Source organism: Acinonyx jubatus, chromosome E1, assembly GCF_027475565.1.
Source record: "Acinonyx jubatus isolate Ajub_Pintada_27869175 chromosome E1, VMU_Ajub_asm_v1.0, whole genome shotgun sequence".
Lineage (NCBI taxonomy): Eukaryota > Metazoa > Chordata > Mammalia > Carnivora > Felidae > Acinonyx > Acinonyx jubatus.
Window position 1 is genome coordinate 46,635,889 of NC_069397.1, and position 21,743 is coordinate 46,657,631.

The following is a 21,743-nucleotide window of genomic DNA, read 5'->3' on the forward strand; positions in this document are numbered from 1 at the left end:
GGATGCCGGGTGTGGGTGGGAGGCGGGGTGGGGAGGGAGGAGTTGTTCTGGCTAGTTTGTTCTTAATTTTGCCCTGTCTTAAACTTACATTAATGAGGTTTCTTGTCCTTTATTTCTTTTTTTTTTTCCTTCTTTGAAAGTAAAATCAGTGTTGAAAGAGATGACTTTTTTTTTTTTTTTTTTTTTTTTTTACATTTTGGATCTTAAGAGAATTTTATAGTCTATTCTGCCATCACACAGAAATGAGAAGCGCTTTTATTTTAAACTAAATCATTTACAAAACTGCTTACTGTACCATTTTGGTAACTTTTTCCATTTAAATTTTAGAAGCCCTTTTACTTGGGGCTGATAAAGTTATTTGCTACTGGCGATGCCTGTTATTGGTGGTGTACAGACGCATTTTACTTTTCTATTTGCCTCAGGAATTGGACGAAGTAATTGATCACTAAAGAACTACAGTGCTGATGAGATGTGTAAGGTGAGACTGGAGTTAAGAATGATTTACCTTTTTCCCCCCTTCTTTATTTTAACTAATGCGTAAGGGTGAGGCTGAAACTAAATTGACGGGACCATCTTTATTTTCCAAACATCTCAATCAATCACATGGGTGTATAGGCAGGGCTCCATTTAGAAAGGAGAAATGTGTCCTATGGAGCAAACTTTCCAGTTGTCGAACATCCTCAGCTATAGTGGAGCGTATCCACAGCCAAATGTTATTTGCAACTCTCCTGGATCAGTATCTTCACCAGGGGTCATTATATTTAAATTTCCTTGTGTAATTTCAGTTGGATGTCTTAATTTCTTGTGTGTATTGGGAGCCATCACATACTCCACATTGAGCGTTAGTGATTGTTTATGTGGCTTTTGTGTGTCCACAGTTCCTGGGACTCTTGTCAAATATAACCTTTCCTTTGGGAAGATTTATTTTGGGCATCAGTCTCTCCTTTTGTTTCATAAAAACTGGAATAATACTTGTCACGTGGTTATTTTGAAATAAAAAACAAGGGTGTTGAGATTTTAGCTTTCTAGGGCCAAGACTGGTCTGTCAATTTTTGGTCATATGTGATATGTGAATTGGAAGTGTTGCTTTAATCTAATTTAGAATGCTTTGGATTTAAAGGACATTGATAGAGTGTTCGTGAACAGTTACAATTCAGTAAGGAGGAGGAGAGAAGTTTGCTAATTTTACATTTTTCACAAGCACTTTTCTCAACTTTAAAAATATTTTGTTATGGTTTATTGAGAAAATGTAAAGTTATTATGGGAAATTGGTCATTGTTTGTGTCTGTGTGTGTGTTTTTTCCCCAACACATCTGGGTAGCCTTTGGATTTTGAGATCCTGTCACAAACTTCCTATCTATCACAATATCTATTTAAGAAGAATAAGCTGTGCTTTATTTTTTTTCCAGATTGAGGCATACTATTGACATTTTGCTTTACCAAAAAAAAAAAAAAAAGGAAACCCCCAAAACAACAAAAACAAAACAAAACCGTACACACAAAAACCTGGGAGGGGAAGGTGGACATAAATCAATCATCCTTCTGTAAGTGCACAGGCCACATTTGCTTGCGTTTGAAACTTGTGTGTATTACATAGATTTTTATTTATTTTTTATTTTTTATTAAAAAAAGTTTTTTTTAATGTTTATTTTTGAGAGACAGACAGTGTGAGAGGGCAAGGGGTAGAGAGAGAGGGAGACACAGAATCCCAAGCAGGCTCCAGGCTCTGAGCTGTCAGCACACAGCCTGATGCCGGGCTCGAACTCACAAACCGAGAGATCATGACCTGAGCTGAAGCCGGACGTTTAACCGACTGAGCCACCCGGGAGCCCCCATAGATTTTAATTTTTATTCTTTGCTGAGCAAATGTGGATTTTAAAATTTATTTTCAGCTTACAGATAGAGGCATATTCATGCCTTAGACCTCCCAATCAAGACCTTTTATTTTTATTTATTTATCTATTTAATTTTGCAGATTACTTTGTGGAAAGGAACCAGTGATCTATGTCTTGGCCGATGGAGATGTTTGTTTGTGGTCTGAAAAACTGAATATTTAGGACACCTGCCTGGTTCAGTTGGAAGAGCATGAGACTCTTGATCTCTGGGGTCATGAGTTTGAGCCTTATGTTGGGTGTAGAGAATGCTAAAAAAATAAATAAGGAAAAACTTAAAAAAAAATTGAGTATTTAGACATAGGTAGTCTCTTGTGGCTAGTGTTGTTTGGCCTGCATTGTGTCAAGACATTTTCCACAATTTTCATACGTGTAGACCATGTAAATTGTCAGTAGTCACTTCAAAGTGAAGTTAGTGGTTGGCCATCAAACAAGTTGTTACACAAAGTATTCTAAAATAAGAAGTACCTTCGTCTTAAAGGTTGAGGCAAAGTAGAAGTCTGTCTTTTAGCTGCATAAAGGCAGCTTTTTTCGTCTATCCTTTTGGCTGAGAAGCTAGGACACTATTTTTAGGTGAGGCTGTAGTTTTGGGGAGTCATTAAGTACCTCTCTGTCAGGTGGCAGACTTGTTTTTTGCCACTGTTAGCAAGGTTATTCATTTTCTAATATCAAAAATATTCAGTCCGCATCATTATAAAGTCTGTATACATTGATGGACTGGCCAGTGTTTTACTGGAGAGGGGAGGGATGCAAAACAACAGGACAGATCATCAGGCAGAGGGCCTTGTGTAGTTTAAAAATACACAGCATATTCATGAAAGGCTAAGAATATTGCAGAGGGACCTACAAATAAGTAGACCAGATCTTGTACATGCATTTTTATTCCCTGTTTAAGAGGTAGGCTTGGTATTAATATTAAATGCAAGTTAGTCTATAATTGTCTGACTATATTTAAGATCCAAAGACAGGCTCAGCACAAGAAATCACATCCTTGGCCTCTTGTTTCAAATGCATAGAAGACTTTGGGCCAAGTTTATTAACTTGTTGATAAACAAGGTAGGGGGAGGGGCTACTTAAAAATTACGAGCAAATTGTTATGGTTGTTTATTCTCATAAACGTAGATAAGTGTGCCTGCAAATACAGTTTGATTTCTAAGTAATATTTTGAAATGTTTTCTGGGAAAGAACTATGTTATGTGTGGAGAATGTGGACACACCAGCTTACAGTTCATTTAAATTGATGGGTGTAGTCAGGATTTATGTAGCATTGGCTAGGAGCAACATAAAACACAGTGGTTTGTCACTTCAGGAGTGGCTGGGGTAATACTTCTGAGTAATCCTGAATTTTAATAGAGTTATTATTCCTTTTTTAACAAATTGTAGATGTTGTGTGAAGACTTTTAATTTCTATATGTAATATGATTTTTAAAAGCTGTCAGTTGTCTAAAACTAGCTGACAGTTTTTCAGAGTCATACTAACTTGTTTACTTGTATGAATTGTACTGGGTCATTTCTCTAAGAGCAGGAAGTTGTCTGGTAAAACCAACGTTTATATATTCATCCTGCTTTGAACCAAAAAAACCCCCGATTCATCATTAGATCTTCAGAGAATGCATGGCATCTTTTTTGACTGAACCATTCTGAAGTGTGAATGTTTGTGATTTTTGTTATTTTGGTGCCATATTTTAGGTGTTCTCAGCACATCTGAATTTGCCTTTTTGCTTTCTTCTGTGGAAATTCTCCTTGTGGTGACAATATTTCTGTAAGGGGAGCTTCCTGTCACTAGGCAAAATGTATAACTAACATAGTTTTAAACAGTTGTTTTTATGCAAAACTGACGCATGCTGTGGTAAACAAATTTGAACAGTACTTAAGTGTGTAACGTAAAAAAGATGGGGAAAAAAAAAAAGCCTTTGTTCCTTTTCCTCCATCTTTAGTTGTATTCCCTTGAGCTGACCATGGAAAGCAGTTGGTGTCATTTGGCTTTTGGAAGACCTGTTACTGGGTATTTATACTAGTAGTAGGGAAAGCAGAGGGAGAAGTCACGGAAGGCAGGACCACTGAACCAGTTTAGATGTTATGCAGGGGCTAACATCTCTTTCCTGCTGATGTTAAGTAATACTGATAATCGTAAAGTACCATCAGTTTAAGATAACTGTAATTGATTGTTAGTGAGACACCCGGTTAATTCCATGGTCGGGATGGTACACTTTTGATTTGTTGATCCCGTAAGGAAAAAAAAAAATATTTGTGAATTGAATTTATATAACCTTAGGGCTGGGGGTAATGGTGGTAATTACCACCTGTAGAATTTTATGATAAACCACACAGTGTGTTTACTATAGTCTCTTTATAACTCATCATCTCTCCTTTAATTCTCGGAACAACCCGAAGATACTTGTTGTTATTTCTGTTTTGCCCAGGAGGAGATTTAGGCCAAATGTGAACAACTAGCCAACAGATGTCATGATGACTAGTAGCTTGTGGTGCTGGCCTGTCTTGGAAGGCCTGTGCTCTTCCCACTGCAATGTGCTCTGCTGCTCATCCCTGGTCTGTCTGATTTTCCAGATGAGGAGATTTAGGCCTGCAGAAGTCAAGTGACTTGCCCAAGGTCACACAGCTAAGTAATAGCAACAATAAACCAAACTTTTATCTCTGGTCTCTTATCTCAGGACTTTTGGTCCTGGCTGATCAGGCTACATTTTACTGAAATACTATGGACCAGAAGACCGTACGCTGTGAATATTGGATACAAACGCTTCAGAACTGATACATCAGCAAAGGTGTTTTCTACTATGTATTGAAAAGCTTCCTTTTCTCTCTTTCAGAAATTATAAAGAGCTCTGATGGGCTATTTGGGTGATACCCAGTGCAGTGAACTGCAGGTGAGTAAGGTTTAGGAGAGCTTTATTTAGAAAACAAGAACTTGGTGATGCCTGAGGAAGCGAGGAGAGACTTTAAATGTAGAGTGTCTGGCCAGGAAGCATAAGCTGGGACAAGGTGCAGTGATGCTGGATGGTAGGGAAGCTGTGGAAACCTGAAGATGCGGGTCCTGACTGAATTGGCTGCTTCTGGAACAGACTGGATGAGGATGAACATACTCTGAGGAGCCCGGGGGCCGCTCTGCCAGAGTTTGTTTGAAGAGAAGCCAGGGTAGGTTAATCTTCTACTTACGTTCTGATTGAGTAACTGCACAGAGACGACTCCTATCTGCATATGATTAGAACTTGAGAGGCCCTTCAGTTTCTGAGTCAGCATTCTGGAGTGGTAATCCCCCTGTGCTCCCATGAACTTGGGGAAGTATTGAATAGTTTTGTTTTTCCTGTTATCTGCTGTGTGTGTGTTGTCACGAATGACTGTATATATCTGCATTTTTGTGCATCTAGATAGTAAGAACACAGCAATAGAAACAAAAGGCTAAACTTTCTTTCCTAATGGTTGTTTTAATTAGTCCTTCATATTTGTTGTCTTTTGCTGAAATGCCCTGCTAAGAAAGGCCATTTAATCTTCATTATTTGTAATTCACAAGAACTAATTTTCTTGGTCCATGATAGCATCTTGGTCTTCATTTTAAATTTGGACAATGGTGATACTACAGCAAAAACAATTAGAAGACTGTTTTGATACTGTTCTTGTGGGGCATCAGTGCTAAAATTATATTTTGATACATTTTCAGTGCTAGTCTTTTTTAAACCTCACCAGCTCAAGGAAGCTTCATCTGTTGATAAAATATCTTGCCATCCTGCCTTATGGCCTCTGGCCTCTGGTTTATAAGACATGGCCAGCTACTTTTTACCCATCTGCTTTCAGCTGGAGTTTCCAGTTTTCTGTTCTTTGTAGCTGGAATAACTTTTCGTTTTCCCTTTCATTGTACCTTGGTCTCTTGGCCCTTAGTTCTTTGATTTGTCCATGATTTCAGACTGCTTTTTAAATGTGATACAGTCCCTCACTGAGGCAGCAAGTTGGCTTTGAGAATACCCGAAACTTGAATGTGACGCTACTGTATCTTTTCAGGTTTTATAACTGAATGTGGGCTTGGCTCTTTGCTGATTGTCTTGTTTTGCATGATTCATGGGTTCATGGGTGTGATCTGAAGACCATTCGAGATGGTTCCTTGGTCCTTGGAAAGCTATGGTCTGGGGTTGTCATATAGAGGTCATTGTGATAAGGAATGTGTGAGTTCTCTGGTAAGGCCAAAATGCTCAGTGATAGGTTGGACCTTTTCTGAGGTTCTGTCAAGCTTGTATCCTGGAACCCCTCTTTCTTGAGTATGGGGGGACTTTCTTTTTTAAGTTAAGAGGAATGGATATTAAATTGTTAAATATTTAGATTATTACCATAAAATCGTTGATTTTCTTTTTGGTGTTCCATTAAAAACTATATATGTATGTATACACGTGTACACATACAAGCATTTACATGTATATATGTGTGTACATATATATATTTTATTCATGTCTAATTATAGTGCATGTAATTGGAATTTTTTCTGCTTGTTAGATCATGGAACATTTTCATGTTATAGGTGTCACAATTTTAATTTATATGCTTACATTTTGAAAGGGTGCAAAATATTTCATCAAGTCATGCTCCCATAATTTACTTAAATTTTTTAATGTTAGGTTAAACATGTTGCTCCCTGGTTTTCACTTAATACTTCAATCTACATTATTGTAGATGTTTATTATTTTTTGACTAATTATAGTTCTAGGACACATTTCTGAGTGTTGTGTTATACTTTTTTTTTTTTTTAATGTTTATTTTTTGAGAGAGAGAGACAGGGTGTGAGCAGGGAAGGGGCAGAGAGAGGGAGACAGAATCTAAAGCCGGCTCCGGGCTCTGAGCTGTCCACCCGGAGCCTGATGTGGGGCCCGAACCCACAAACCATGAGATCATGACCTGAGCCGAAGTAGGTTGCTTAACTGACTGAGCCACCCAGGCTCCCCCTGAGTGTATTGTGTTAAATGGAATGAATGTTATTATGACTTTTGATATGTGTTGCCACGCTGTTTTTCAAGAATGTTGTACCAGTTTGTACTATTAGCAGAAACACGGACGTACCTGTTTTACCATAACTGGACAGAAATACATTTTTTCCTTAAAAGTTTTTGCTCACTGGGGCGCCTGGGTGGCTCAGTCAGTTGGGCATCTGACTTCGGCTCCGGTCATGATCTCACAGCTTGCGGGTTTGAGCCCGGCGTCGGGCTCTGTGCTGACAGCTCAGAGCCTAGAGCCTGCTTCCGATTCTGTGTCTCCGTCTCTCTCTGCACCTCTGCCCCCTGCTCATGCTCCATCTCTCTCCCTCTCTCAAAAATAAATAAGCATTAAAAAATATTAAAAAAAAATTTTTTTTTTAATGTTTATTTATTTTTGAGACAGGGAGAGGCAGAACATGAACGGGGGAGGGTCAGAGAGAGGGGGAGACATAGAATCCGAAGCAGGCTCCAGGCTCTGAGCTGTCAGCACAGAGCCTGACGCGGGGCTCGAACTCACGGACCGTGAGATCATGACCTGAGCCGAAGTCGGACGCCTAACCGATTGAGCCACTCAGGCGCCCCTAAAAAAAATTTTTAAAAAAAGGTTTTTGCTCATTTGGTAGTGTAAAATGGCATTTGCTTTTCTTTGTTCTATAGCGTTGAATTTCATTCTTTGAATCTCTTCATGGTAAATTGTGCGTATCCTCTGCTATTTTGCGCAATACAGTATCGATGTAAGCTTTGGATAGTAAGACGAGTATAACCAGGTGATGATAGGTAGTTAATAAAAAGATAACCAGAACCAATTCAGTGAAAACGTTCAAAGAGGTCTAGATGGTCAGGGATCTTGGGGACAGTGGTTGAGGGGGAACAGATGGATTATTCCAAGATTCAATTCAGCAAATGTTTCTTGGGCATCCACTTTATACAGTGTGCCACGTGCGTCCTCTGAGTGCTTCTCAAGTCGTCGTCTCGGCATCTGCCTGGTTGGAGGCAGAGGCTACTTGAGAATGCTTGAGACTTGACCAGTGGGGACTCTGGCTGCCGAAGTCGCTTTGTGGCTGCTTGGAGGGCCGAGGGGATCACCGTGTGGAATATCTGTGGCTCATTCATGGCATACCATCATGTCTTCACACAGTCTTTGAGAAACTGTCTTGTGAGGAATACGAAGATGAATAAAACCTATTTCCTACTCACAAGGAACGAATCCGCTCGTAGGGAGAACAGGGGCACCAGAAAATGAAAGGACTATTAGGAGTTTGATAGGTGCTCTAAAAGAGGTTCCACCAAGGTGCTTAGGGGTTAAGTAGAGGGAGTGATACTGTCCCCTTGGGGATATCAGGGAACACTTCAGTTGAAGAAACGGCATTTAAATTGCCCCCCCCCCCCCCCCCCCCCCCCGAAGAGGAGAAGCGATGGAAGGAGGCATTCTGGAGGGAAGGATAGCTTGGGCAGAGGCTGGGGTTGGTGCCAGAATGAGGTGGGTGCCAGGAAGCTGTGCGTCTAAACTCGTTGGACCCTGGGAGACATAACGGAACGCGATGGAAGATGAGGCCGCAGAGAGGTCAGGACTGGGTCTTGGAGGGTGTTGAGTGCCAAACCGAGGATGAGTGATGGATTGGCTGTGAGGAGACACAGAGAGGGACTTAGTTGTGCTCATGGCAATAGTTCAGGCGAGGGCCTGAATTGAGTCGATGGCCTTGGGGATGGAAAGGAGGTGACAGATTCAGAAGATATTTTGGAGGTTGAACAGGGTTGTGGTGACTGATTAGGCAGGAGGGGAAGGAAACAGTCAGTTCTAAGTCAGGGGTGATGTTGAGGTGTTTATGCTTGGGTGGCTGGCAGAATGGGCATCGGGAATAGGGACATCAGAAGGAAGAACACGTCTTAGGGGTTTGGAATAGAGAAAAGATGACTTTGGTTTTGTTTGTTGAGTTCCAGAAGCTGGGAGAAAGCCGAAGTCAGAATTTTAGTCCTAGAAGGAACAGATGAGGAAGTTCAGGGCCCAGAGGCATTAGAGGAGCCAGAGAGGTCTCGCACTTACTAAAACCAAGCACACATGAAGCTTCCTGACTCCCAGTCCAGTGTCCCCTTCCCTCCCTCACTGCCAAGAGCTGAAGGTTGTCATCTGGCTGTTGTCCTCACATTCAGGTGTACTCAGTAGAAAGTTGGGAGTGGCGGAGTTTACGCTGGGGAATGAGGACTTGCTTTTTTTATTTTTAACTTTAAAAAATTATTTTATTATTTTTTATTTATTTTATTTTAGAGAGTGAGCGAGCAGGGGAGAGGGAAAGAGAGAGAGAAAGAGAGAGAGAATCCCCAGCAGACTCCATGCTCAGAATTCCTGTTCTGCCTCAGACTTTGTGTTTTGGGCAAACCCCTGAAGTCTTCTTAGTTTGTGAGATGGAGGTAAATAATATCAGCTTTGTAAAATCCCTTGAGACAAGGTATGTGAAAACCCTCTATGAACTCTAAACTTTGGGGCTAAATTATTATGCGGGTTTTAGTTGTCAGTAGTAACAAAAAAGTCATGCTCTTCAACTTCAGGGTTCTGTGTTGCTGGCATAAAGTGTATCTGATTCAACAAGTTTTTATTTTTCAGCACATACTTAGGTCAGGGACCTGGGGCTTCAATAGTGAACAAAGCAGACAAAATCCCAGCTCCCATGGAGCTCATATTCTAGACCTGGGGGGTAATAGTGAGCTGATGCTTTTATAACAGTGGCGAGCCACTGTTCTAAGTACTTTTATAATTTAACCTATTTAATTCTTGCAAGAGGCTTGCAAGGTAGATACTGTTATTATCCCTATTTTGCAGATTGGGAGATTGAGGCAGAGCTATGTAGGTTGTCTCAGGTTGCCATGCCAAGATTGAAATTCAGGCAGATCTGGTTTCAAGCTTGTAAACTCTTTTTTTTTTTCTTAAATTTTTAATGTTTAGTTTTGAGAGAGAAGGAGGAGAGAGCATGAGCTGGGGAAGGGCAGAGAGAGGGGGGGACAGAGGATCCAAAGCGGGCTCGATGCTGACAGCAGAGAACCCGATGTGGGGCTTGAACCCACAAACCACGAGATCATGACCTAAGCTGAAGTTGGGTGCTTAACCGACTGAGCCACCCAGGCACCCCCTCAAGCTTGCATACTCTTAACTCCTGTTCTGTAGAACATTTTAAATTCATGGTATACTAATGTTTAATAACAGAAAAGGTAGGCCCACATTGAAATTAATTCTAAGCAAATAAGTTTTTCTTGTATAAAAAACAAAACAAAAACCCATGAAAAATGATGTTAGTTCTCTGGGGATGGTGACACAGTAGTAGTCTTTCATAGAAAAAAATTTTTCTCCCTAACTTTTCATAGGCTTCATCAACTTTTTTGGTTTCTTTAGATACAAATGGCCGTGTCAATGGAAGGAAGTAATTTTTCTGCTGACACTTGGACAGAATCTCTTCTTGAATGAATCCCCTTCTTGCTTTTTTACCTTTTTTACCTTTGCCTCCACTCCCCTCCCTTTTGTTATCTTAGGGGCAGTTCCCTTCTCCGATCTCTGATCTCTCCTGCTCTCTGTTCTTCCTTGTTCTCACCGCTCTTCTGTCCTCACCAGTCTCATCAGCTGGCCATGTCCTGAGGGAGTCCCTGCCTCCCACCTTCTCTTTCCTTTTTTTTTTTTTTTTTTAACGTTTATTTATTTTTGAGACAGAGAGAGACAGAGCATGAACGGGGGAGGGTCAGAGAGAGAGGGAGACACAGAATCCGAAGCAGTCTCCCAGCTCTGAGCCATCAGCACAGAGCCCAACGCAGGGCTCGAACTCACGGACCGCGAGATCATGACCTGAGCCGCTGAGTCGGCCGCTTAACCGACTGAGCCACCCAGGCGCCCCCCGCCTTCTCTTTCCTAGCTTGCCGCTCGCCAACCACCTTGGACTTGGTCCTGTGCTTTGGCTTTTCTGAGTTTATTTAGTGGGACTAATTTCTCACCTTTGACTCTGGCTCTTGGTCCTTCTTTTTTTATTTAAAAAAATTTTTTTTTAAATGTTCATTTATTTTTGAGAGACAGAGCACAAGCAGGGAAGGGGCAGAGAGAGAGGGAGACACAGAATCCAAAGCAGGCTCCAGGCTCTGAGCTGTCAGCACAGAGCCCAACACGGGGTCAAACTCACGAACTGCAAGATCATGACCTGAGCCTAAGTCAGATGTTTAACCAACTGAGCCACCCAGGCGCCCCTGCTCTTGGTCCTTCTTCATGGGTAGGGCATACTGGGAAATGGACCATGAGGAGTCCTTAAGTTTGCTTCTGGATTAAGCCATGGGCCTCACTGCTTATAAGGAGGTTAAAGGCTTGTGTACTTGTAGTTTTTAGAATTTTGGTTAAATATGCATGACAAGAAATTTACCATTTTAGCCATTTTTGTATTCATTTCAGTGGCAGTAAGTACAATCGTGTTGTTGAACTGCCTCCACCATCTGTCTCTAAAACTCTCTCATTGCCCCGAACCGAAACTGTGTACCTGTTAAACAACTCTCCATTTCCCCCTCCTGCAAGCCTCTGGCAACCAGCATTCTATTTTCTGTCTCTATGAATTTGCCATTCTAGGTCCCTCATATAAGTGCAATCATACATTGTCCTTTGTGCCTGGCTTTTTTCACCTACCGTGGTGTCTTCAGGGCTCACCTATGTTGTGGCACGTGTCAGCGTTTCCTTCCTTCTTAAGGCTAAATAATACGCCATTGTATGTAAATGCCACATTTTTAATCCATTCATCTGCGGATGGACACTTGGGTTGTTTCCACCTTTTGGCTGTTAGACATAATGCTGCTGTGAACATGGGTGTACAAATATTTGTTCCAGTCCCTGCTTTTAGTTCTTTTGGATATTAACCCAGAAGTAGAATTGTTGGATCTTGTGGTAATTCTGTACTTAATGTTTTCCAAAGTAGTAACACCATCGTATGTCCCACCAGCAGTGTACAAGGAGTCCCATTTGTTCACATCCTCACCAACACTTGTTATTTTCTGGGCTTTTTTTTTTTTTTTTTTTTTTTTTTTTTTATAGTAGCCATCCTAATGGGTGTGAAATGATAACATAAACTTATTTATTAAAAAAAAATTTTTTTTTAAATGTTTTCATTGATTTTTGAAGGAGAGAGAAAGGGAGAGAGAGACACAGAGCATGAGCGGGGGGAGGAACAGCGAGAGAGGGAGACACAGAATTCGAAGCAGGCTCCAGGCTCTAAGCTGTCAGCACAGAGTCCGATGCGGGGTTGAACTCACTAACTGTGAGATCATGACCTGAGCTGAAGTCGGACGCTTAACCGACTGAGCCACCCAGGCACCCCTAAACTTATTTATTTTTTAAGATTTAAAAAAAAAATTTTTTTTTTTAATATTTATTTATTTTTGAGACAGAGAGAGACAGAGCATGAACGGGGGAGGGCCAGAGAGAGAGGGAGACACAGAATCTGAAGCAGGCTCCAGGCTCTGAGCGGTCAGCACAGAGCCCAACGTGGGGCTCAAACTCACGAATCGTGAGATCATGACCTGAGCCGAAGTCGGACGCTTAATCGACTAAGCCACTCAGGCACCCCTATTTTTTAAGATTTTTAAGCAGTCTCTGTACTCAACATGGGGCTCGAACCTACAACCCCAAGATTTGAGTCACATGCTCTACTCACTGAGCCAGCCAGGCGCCACAAATGTATATCTATTTTAATGTTGTTTTATATAGAATAATAGAATTTCAGCACTAGAAATGATATTAAGGATTTCTAATCCAATTAGCAGTTGACAGCAAAGGATGTTCTATGCCTTAGCATTTACATTTCTTTCTCAACCAGAGAGTGGCGTTTTGGGCAAACGTGTCTATACTGGATCTTAGGCTCAAGATGAGCTATGTGTGTACTAGGGTACATGAAATACAGTTTTTTTTTTTTTAATTAAGATTTTAAAAAATATTTATTAAAAATTTTTAAAGTGTTTTGTTTGAGAGAGAGCAATAGAGTGTGAGTGGGGGAGGGGCAGAAGGCGAGGGAGACACAGAATCTGAAGCAGGCTCCAGGCTCCAAGCCGTCAGCACAGAGCCCGACACAGGGCCCGAACCCATGAACGGGGAAGATCATGACTTGAGTTCAAGTCGGATGCTTAACCAACTGAGCCACTCGGGCACCCCAGTGTTTTGTTTATTTTTGAGAAGAGCGAAAGCAGGGAAGGGGCAGAGAGAGGGGACATAGGATCCAAAGTTGACACTGTGCTAATAGGCTGATAGCATTGAGCCCAATGCGGGGCTCGAACCCACAAACTGGGAGATCATGACCTGAGTTGAAGTTGGATACTCAACCAGCTGAGCCACCCAGATGCCCCTATACTGTATTGTTTTATAATCAACTTGTTTTTACTTAACCAAATGGGAGCAGGAAACTCTGTACTGAGCTTCAAACGCTGATTTGAAAATATATTTTTAGAACATAGATTGTTGGTAAATTAAAGACAGCTTTTAAGAGGGATGATGGTAGTTGTTGGTACTGTTTTAATTATGCAGTTGGCTTTTTAAAAATCGATTTATGTTTTATATAAAAAGCTCAACTGTTTGGGATTATGTGTTTACAAGTCTACACAGATAATCTAAAAGGGAAAATGAAGAAATGCAAATAGAAAATTTTTGTAGTCATAAAGTTTTCTTGGCAAGCAGCAACCTTTTCTAGAAAGTCAGTCTTTTAATGTAATTTGATTGCTTCATAAATGTGGGTTTTTAAATATGTATACTTTTAATGATTAGTAAGCATGTTAAATGATTTGGGAGGAGGCTCAAACTTTTCAAGAAATAATTTGGAATTATTGAAAGAAGGCTATTGTCAGAATTGCTAGCAATTCTAAAATATGGGTCAGGAAAAGCCAAGCTAGTAGATGGAAAAAAAACCCTCAGTTTTAGCTGCTGATACAGCTTTTAAAATTTAGTTTTTCTTGGGGCACCTGGGTGGCTCAGTCGGTTGAACGTCCGACTCTTGGTTTCAGCTCAGGTCATTATCTCATTGGGCTCTCCGCTGACAGTGTGAAGCCTGCTCAGGATTCTCTCTCTTCCTTTCTCTCTGCGCCCCCCCCCCCCCCCCCCCGGCCACCAAATAAATACATAAACTTAAAAAAATTAAAAGTTTTTCTTATTTTTATCATTTTAATTACTAAAACAGATGGTGGAAGGTCCATTAGGGTATTTCTTTTATGTATTTAAAACATTTTACTTTGCTATGTGATTCCATTCATTCTGGAATTTAGGAGAATTTACCTCTTTATGAAAGAATTTATTCAAAATGGAATATGATTGATGATCTTAGTTTCTAGTTTTCTTCTCAATAGGCTTAGTCTCTCTTCTAATGCTTCTTGCATGCTCAGAGATTTTATACGAGTTTTAGAGAAAAGTGCGAGCAAGACTGGGTGAATATTAAACACAGTAGAATGAATAAAACTTTCGCTTTGCAGAATATTTTGCCTGTGTATCTCATAGAACCATCGCAGATTCCAGTTTTGGATAAAAGCAGATAAGTTTAAAGATAACACAACATTCCTCCTTATGACTTGGAATTCTAATGAGTATTTAATTTGGTACAGGACAGTTCTTGGAATGCTTGGCATTCAGGTTATTTTAGGCCATCTCTTTGGGAAATTCAATTAAAGTCTTTATTGAATGGCTTTAGTGAATTGAATGGTTGTCTCGGGATATAAATGATATAAAATATGACCCCGATTTATAAGATAGTTGTGTCGGGCAGATAGGGCATCTTATATGACATATTTAATCCAAAATAATAGATGATTAATCCAAGATAATAGATGATTCTGTAGGAAGTACTGGTTTGGGGAGAGCATCTTAGGGAAGTAGGTATGGAAGCCTTCATTTAAAGGTGAGTAGGAGTTAGGTTCAGAGAGAGAGGAGGGCAGGGACTGCAGGCAGAGGGACGGGCATGGTGTCAGAGACTGGGAAGCCCGACTGCCTGTGGGTTGTGGTGGGAAAGTTAGTTAGGTGGTAGCCAGACTGTGGGTGGCCTGGATATTTAGTACCGAAGCTCCTTGCCACCTCCAGAGGCATGGCCCTTCATGCTCTGCCCCTTGAGGAAGCCTGACTCCCTAGCTCAGGAGGGACAAGGGGGTGTGTCCTTCCCCCATGGGGCTAGGTCATGGGGCTTATTTTAATGTATCAATCTGGCTTTTCTTTTGTCACAACATTTACTTTCCAGTAGAGTCTTGTTTTCAGAATAATAGAATTTCCACAGGGAAAATAATAATGCATGAGGCAGATTAAAGGCAAATAATTAAAAAAAAAAAGTGAATCACAACTTTTTTCTGGCAGTTCTTCCTTTGTTTACATTTTTGTTTTGTTAGTTGTTTAAAGAAACTTGTGTATTTTATTGTATTTGTCTTTTAAGTTTTCCTATGGTTTTATTGTTATATAGCTTAATAATTGAGGATAACTTGGAGTCCAATCAAGTCCTGATTATGGCTCTTAGTAATTGCTGTCAGAGTGGATAGTGGTAATGTTTAGCACAGCTCTTCAGTCTTACGAGATCTTTACAAATGCAGTCTGATTCATTCCACCCAAGTCAATCATGAGGGAGATAATTTTTTTTTGTTGTTTCTGATGGAGACAAACGTCTAAGACAGAGATACAGAAATCATCTTCGGTTTAGATTGAAGAAATTTTATTTGCTACTGTGGGCTCCTGCTGTTTGATCACAGTTTATTTTTGTTCGTTGAAGTCTGTCTTTAATCAAATAAGATTTTTAGCTCTTTTGAAATAAAGGGGAGCCATGCCTACATTAATAAGAAAAATTAATTTAAGGAAGATAACTGATTAAAAAAATTTTTTTTAATGTTTATTAATTTTTGAGAGAGAGAGAGAGAGCACGAGCAGGGGAGGGGGAGAGAGAGAGGGAGACACAGAATCCCAAGCAGGCTCCAGGCTCTGAGCTGTCAGCGGGGCTTGAACTCACAAACTGTGAGATCATGGCCTGAGCCGAAGTCGGACGCCTAACCAACTGAGCCACCCAGGCGCCCCATAACTGATTTTTTTTTTAAACAATAAAATACATTTCATGCCTTGATTTCATGGTGGTCTGATGGTTATTCTCATACTGTTTTAGAAAGAAGTCCCCAGTGGGCAGAGAATGATGCTTTTAAAAATCACCTTCCTTTTTTTCATCTGTTACTGAAAATATCTTAGTCCAGGCCTGTCTACCTACTGCCTCTGTGGTGCACTATTGATTTCATTTTTCTTCCAATATTTACTTTTGGTTCTAGACAAATTACCTAGTGATGATGGAATTCTTCAAAAATATTCTATATTTTGTGCCAAATGAACTCAATGATTGCTCTATTTGGAGACATTCTTTCTGAAGGTTCCATTCTTGCCTCTAAAACCTACATGCACGGAAGAGGAAATATATAGGTTTTCCATTTATTAACAACACGCTTATCCTTCTGTATCTGTTTCTTTTCAATTTTTAAAAACTATGTTAGGGGCGCCTGGGTGGCTCAGTCGGTTGGGCGACCGACTTCGGCTCAGGTCATGATCTCACACTCCGTGAGTTCGAGCCCTGCATCGGGCTCTGTGCTGACGGCTCGGAGCCTGGAGCCTGTTTCAGATTCTGTGTCTCCCTCTCTCTCTGACCCTCCCCCATTCATGCTCTGTCTCTCTATGTCTCAAAAATAAATAAACGTCAAATTAAAAAAAAAATTTAAAAATAAAAACTATGTTAGGGGCCCCTGGGTGGCTTGGTCAGTTGAGCATCCATCTCTTGATTGCGTCTCAGATGATGATCTCATGATTCGTGGGTTCGAGCCCTGTGTTGGGTTCTGTGCTGTCAGCGTGGAGCCTGCTTGGGCATTTCTCTGTCCTCCTTTCTCTGCCCCTCCCCTGCTTGGATGTGCATGTGCGCGTGCTCGCGCTCTCTCTCTCAAAATAAATAAACTTTAAAAAACAAAAACCATATTAATTATGACACCGATTCCTATTTTAAAAGCAATTTAAAAGTTTATTCTTAAAATTATCATACGGTAAAAGTTGGCTTTTGTCTTTTGGTGTATACTTCTATTAATTTCCTACATGTATAGTTTGTGCACCTAGCACCGCAGTCAGGATACAGAGCAGTGTCCTCACCCTCTTCTTTCATAGTCACCCATCCCCCCCCCCCAATAACCCCTCCCGCCACTGACCTTTTTCCATCCCTTTAGTCTTGGCTTTTCGAAAATATAATACAAATGGGATCATACAATATGTAAGCTTTTAAGACTGGGCTCTTTTACTTTTTCAGTCATGTAAGGTATTGCATATATTGCAAACGTATTCTTTTTTTATTGCTGAGTAGTTTTCCATGGTCACTTATTAAGGGACATTTGGATATATCTCCGTTTTTAGCAGTTATGAATAGAGCTGCTGTAAACGTTTGTGTATAGATTTTTGTGTGAACGTGTCTTTTCATTTCTCCAGGGTAGCTGTCTGGGGAGAGGGGATTGCTGGGTCATATAGTGAGTATGTGTTTAACTTTTTAAAGAAATTGTCAGCCCTTTTTCTGGAGTAGCTGTACCATTTTATATTCCCACCAGCAGTGTCTTGAGTGTTCCAGTTCTTCCGCATCGCCGATGTTATCAATGTTTGTAATGTAGCCACTCTAATAGTATGTAGTAGTGTCTAATCATGGTTTTAATTTGCATTTCTCTGATGACTAAAGCCTCATCTTTTCATGTGCTAATTTGCCATCATTATGCCCTCTTTGGAGTGTGTGTGGAAATCTTTTATCCAGCTTTTAATTTGGTTGTTTGCTTATTGTTGAGTTTTGAGACTTCTTTCTGTGTTCAGACACAAATCCTCTTTCAGACATGTGATGTGCAGATAATTTTTTCTTAGTCTTTAGTTTTCATTCTCTTAACAGTGTCTTTCAAAGAGCCAAAGTGTAATTTTGATGAAGTCCAATTTATCAGTGTCTTTCCCTTTTTTTTTTTTATTGTACTAAGATGGATAGATTTTAAAACAAATTTCTTTTCTATAAAAGTAGTGAAAACTAACTTAGTGATAGCGATGTTCTTATAAAGTTGACTTGTGGAAAGTGCAAATGTTATCATTTCTTGGAAAGGTGGTGCTAATTAAAATACTCCTTATCCTTAGTCTTAGGGACGCACGGGACTTTTGCTTCACCAAAGGAGACGATTGGCTTAGGTTTGTGAAGACTTTCACACTTTCTTTTATTTTTATTTTTATTAAATGTTTATTTATTTTTTGAGAGACAGCGAGTGCAAGGGATGGGCAGAGAGATGGAAACTAGGCTCTGCTCTGTCAGCGCAGAGCTGGATGCTGGGCTCAAACTCATGAACCGAACGATGAGATCATGACCTGAGCTTAATGGACTGAGACACCCATGCGCCCCTTTAAGATTTTATTTTTAAGTAATCTCTACACCCAACGTGGGGCTCGAACTCACAACCCGGAGATCAAGAGTTGTGTGCTTCACTGACTAAGCCAGCCAGGCGCTCCTAGAATTGTATTTTTAACAGGCAGAATAACCAAGTATCACATTAAGCCATTTCTCTCCCAAGCCCACTTTTTTCTTCTTTATATTTACCGTTATTAGCAATCAATAACTGTGGCCAGTGTTACTAATAATCGTGTGTATATATATTATAAGACAGTTATCAGCTCATTCAGTTTTTCACATCCTGTGAGGTGCTAATCAGACATACATGTATATCAATTAGCCCCAACTGCCTGGATTAAACTAGAAAGAAATTTCTTGGCTCACTTAACTGCAAAGTCCAGGCATAGTTAGCTGGAGTTGGGGCTCAAGTGATGTCATCAGGACTGTTTCTCCCTATGGATCAACTCTGCCTTTTCCTGTACAGACTTCAGTTGAGGGGGCCATATGTTAGAAAAGTGGCCGCAGCATATTCAACGCTGGGAGCCTCTCACACTTTAGGTTTAGTGGGAAAGAACACCTGTCTTTTTCCCAGAAGCCTCAGCAGAAGTCTCGTGTCTCATTGGTTCTTATGGGGTCACATGTCTTACCTGAGCCAGTCTTTGTGTTTGGGGCTATGAGCCAGTTGTGGTCACATGACACCCTTGGATTCCTTGATGCGGTCTGCTCTTCAGGAACCATATGGACTGAGAGTAGGGGTGAGGTGAACTCTCAAAGGGAAAATGTGGGCTTTTGTTAGCAGGAAAAGGAATGGATACTGGGTGGCCAAACAACTAATGATATTAGTCTCTTTTATAGGTCAGCAGCAGATTGCAGGAGTTAATGGATTTGGGTTGGAATCTTGGTTTCCCTTGCCTGTGAAGTCACACACTCCCAAGCCCATGTTCCCCACAGGTGGAGGAGTTTGTAGAAAGTTACATATAGTGTTTTATATTCTTTTTATGCAAGTTGGTTGTTTTTAACAGGAAGAGAAAGAATCAAGGCTGATAGGGGGTAGATCTCACAATGGGCGGATGTGATGCTTCTTCCTGTATCGATGTGATTCACGGGACTCATCTCCATTCCCTGGGCCTCCCTGTCCCCATGGGAGAGACTCTTAGAGCTTGGTCACTGTTTGCCCTTGGATCAGGCTGTTCTGGGCAGGCGGTAGGATTGTATGTTGTTGATACAGCTGTGTCTGTATCCTCGACAAGAGTGTCAGCCACACAGTGAGGTGTATCTGGGTGCTGGCCTCTTCCAGGAGTAGTAGTTCCAGATCTCTTACTGTGTATTTCTATAGTCCATTTTAGCATGGCTGAGACATTGTCTCACTTTGACTGGCAGTTTTTATTTTACCCATGAGAAAGCTTTTTTAACTTCTTCAGAAGGAGGATGGGTAGCTAGGTCCTTCTGTTTTCTGAAAAACCAGAAAAAATAGTTGAATAAGACCTGCTTTGTACTGAGGTCCACACTACAGCTAAGTACCCCTGGTGAGGTTCAGGTAGGACTTGGGGAGAAACTAATTATTAAGACCTGATTAACAAAGGTAAGTGTGGTAGAAACCTTCACATCCTCTTCTGAGATAGGCACTTGAACCTAATGAATCAGACATTAACTCTTCAAGTTAATTCCCCCTGGAGCTGCTGAAGTTAATAGTTCTGTCCCCAATCTGCTGATATATTAATGTTTTGAGATATCCCTGGGGAGTATGCTTGGTGGCTGATGTTGACAGGAGTCTTTGTGATCTCCCTTTGTAGCCAGTTTTAGGGGTTATCTTGTGTATATCAGTGACACACAAATGTACTTATTTCTCCAGCGGCGACTCTTGCGTAATCATTATCAGTTTATTGAGATGGGTAAAATGGATGAAAATAATTCCTCTGTTAACTAGGTAGTTACGTAGAGTGTTATTTTGTTTACTGTAAATATAGTATTGTATGTTGAGATCTGTGAAGTGATTCTACTTTATGTAAACTGAAAATTTGGAATTTTAGGGAAATAGCAATAGCTGACACTTCCCGAGCACTTACTGTGTGCTAGGCATTCTCGTAAGTGTTCTACACACGATACTTCACCTGATCCTACATTAACCATAGGAGGTAGGCAGTAGTTGTTTGCCAGTTTTTTTTTTTTAATTTTTTTTTTGTAACATTTATTTATTTTTGAGGCAGAGAGAGACAGAGCATGAATAGGGGAGGGGCAAAGAGAGAGGGAGACACAGAATCCGAAACAGGCTCCAGGCTCTGAGCTGTCAGCACAGAGCCCGACGCAGGGCTCGAACTCACGGACTGTGAGATCATGACCTGAGCCAAAGTCGGATGCTTAACCGACTGAGCCACCCAGGCGCCCCAGTTGTTTGCCAGTTTTGAGGTGAGCAAGTTGGGTGGGATACTGGAGGTTAAGTCACTCGCCCCAGGTTGTGCAGCTCGTGAGTATCTGAGTGAGGGGGCCGGTGGGTGAGGGGGCCGGTGAGTTTTGAATGCAAGGCCTCTGGCTCTGCGTCTGTGCTCTGGCTCCCTGTGCTCTGTTCTCTCCCTAAGAAAGATTTTAGCTTGTGCATTCTTAGTTTTTCTTTTCTTTTCACTTCTTTTGTAATATTTTCTAGATGCGGCTGAGAGTTTTACAGGAAAGATTTGCCAATTCTGAGGCCTTTGGCGTCCATGGGTTTATGCATCTACTTTTGCTATTGTCTGGCAAGCCAATGCGAGAAGCTCGTTTGTATCGGTAGTTGTTAATCAGGAATGAGTCCCCCCCCCGCCCCAGGGGACATTTGCTCCCGTCTGGAGATACTTTCGGTTGTCACAAGTCGGGAGGTGCCACTGGCCAGAGATGCTGCTAAATATCTTACAGCACCCAGGACAGCTCTCCCTCGGCAAAGACCTACTCGGACCAAAGTGTCAGTAGCATCATCTGAGGTCTCTATAATCAGTTATTATCTTGTAATGTCGCTATTTTGTCTTCCTTTCTTTAAAACAAGTCATTCACTTTGCAAGTTTTACTTATTCATTTTGAGAGAGAGACAGACAGACAGACAGACAGAATCCTCAGCGGGCTCCCTACTGTCAGCATGAGCCCAGTGTGGGGCTCGATCTCAGAAGCTGTGAGACCATGCCCTGAGCTGAAATCAGGGGTCCCGTGCTTACCCGACTGAGCCACTCAGGTGCCCCTGCACTTTTTGACTTACGAGTATCTCCAAGTTGAAGAGGCCCGGACGGACCTCTGCAGACGTCTGTCATCACGCCCAACTCACTGCCCCTGTGTTCTGGGTGCCCGTCCACGGCTTTCTTCCCTCAGCTCTCGCTGTGTGCGGCGCATGGCCGAAGAAGAGCAGGGGAGCCTGGGGCCAGGTGGCCGTCAGAGCTGGAGAGGCGGCAGGAGGCTCGCCGGGGCTGCGGGCAGGAGAGGAGGCGAGAGGGACCGATGAGCACCTGGGGCCGGTGGGTCAG

At 41.4% G+C, this 21,743-nt stretch overlaps 2 protein-coding genes across 7 annotated transcripts in view; one reads left to right on the plus strand and one right to left on the minus strand.

Moving 5' to 3' along the window:
• Positions 1-5,150, minus strand: part of LOC113596056 (translation initiation factor IF-2-like) — a 29,240-nt gene extending 24,090 nt beyond the window's left edge. The window contains exon 1 of the mRNA XM_053211850.1: positions 5,067-5,150. Within this exon, the coding sequence (XP_053067825.1) occupies positions 5,067-5,150 (84 nt within the window). The remainder of the gene's footprint in view (positions 1-5,066) is intronic.
• The window catches only part of HELZ (helicase with zinc finger), a 155,842-nt gene that overhangs the window by 995 nt on the left and 133,104 nt on the right, over positions 1-21,743 (plus strand). For 2 of the 6 annotated variants that reach the window (XM_027047953.2, XM_027047957.2), the window contains exons 2-3: positions 423-478; positions 4,721-4,777. The exons of 1 other annotated variant lie outside the window; for it this stretch is intronic. The gene's annotated coding sequence lies outside the window, so the exon portion shown is untranslated. 3 more of the 6 variants (XM_027047955.2, XM_027047954.2, XM_027047956.2) reach the window with 3 other exon arrangements.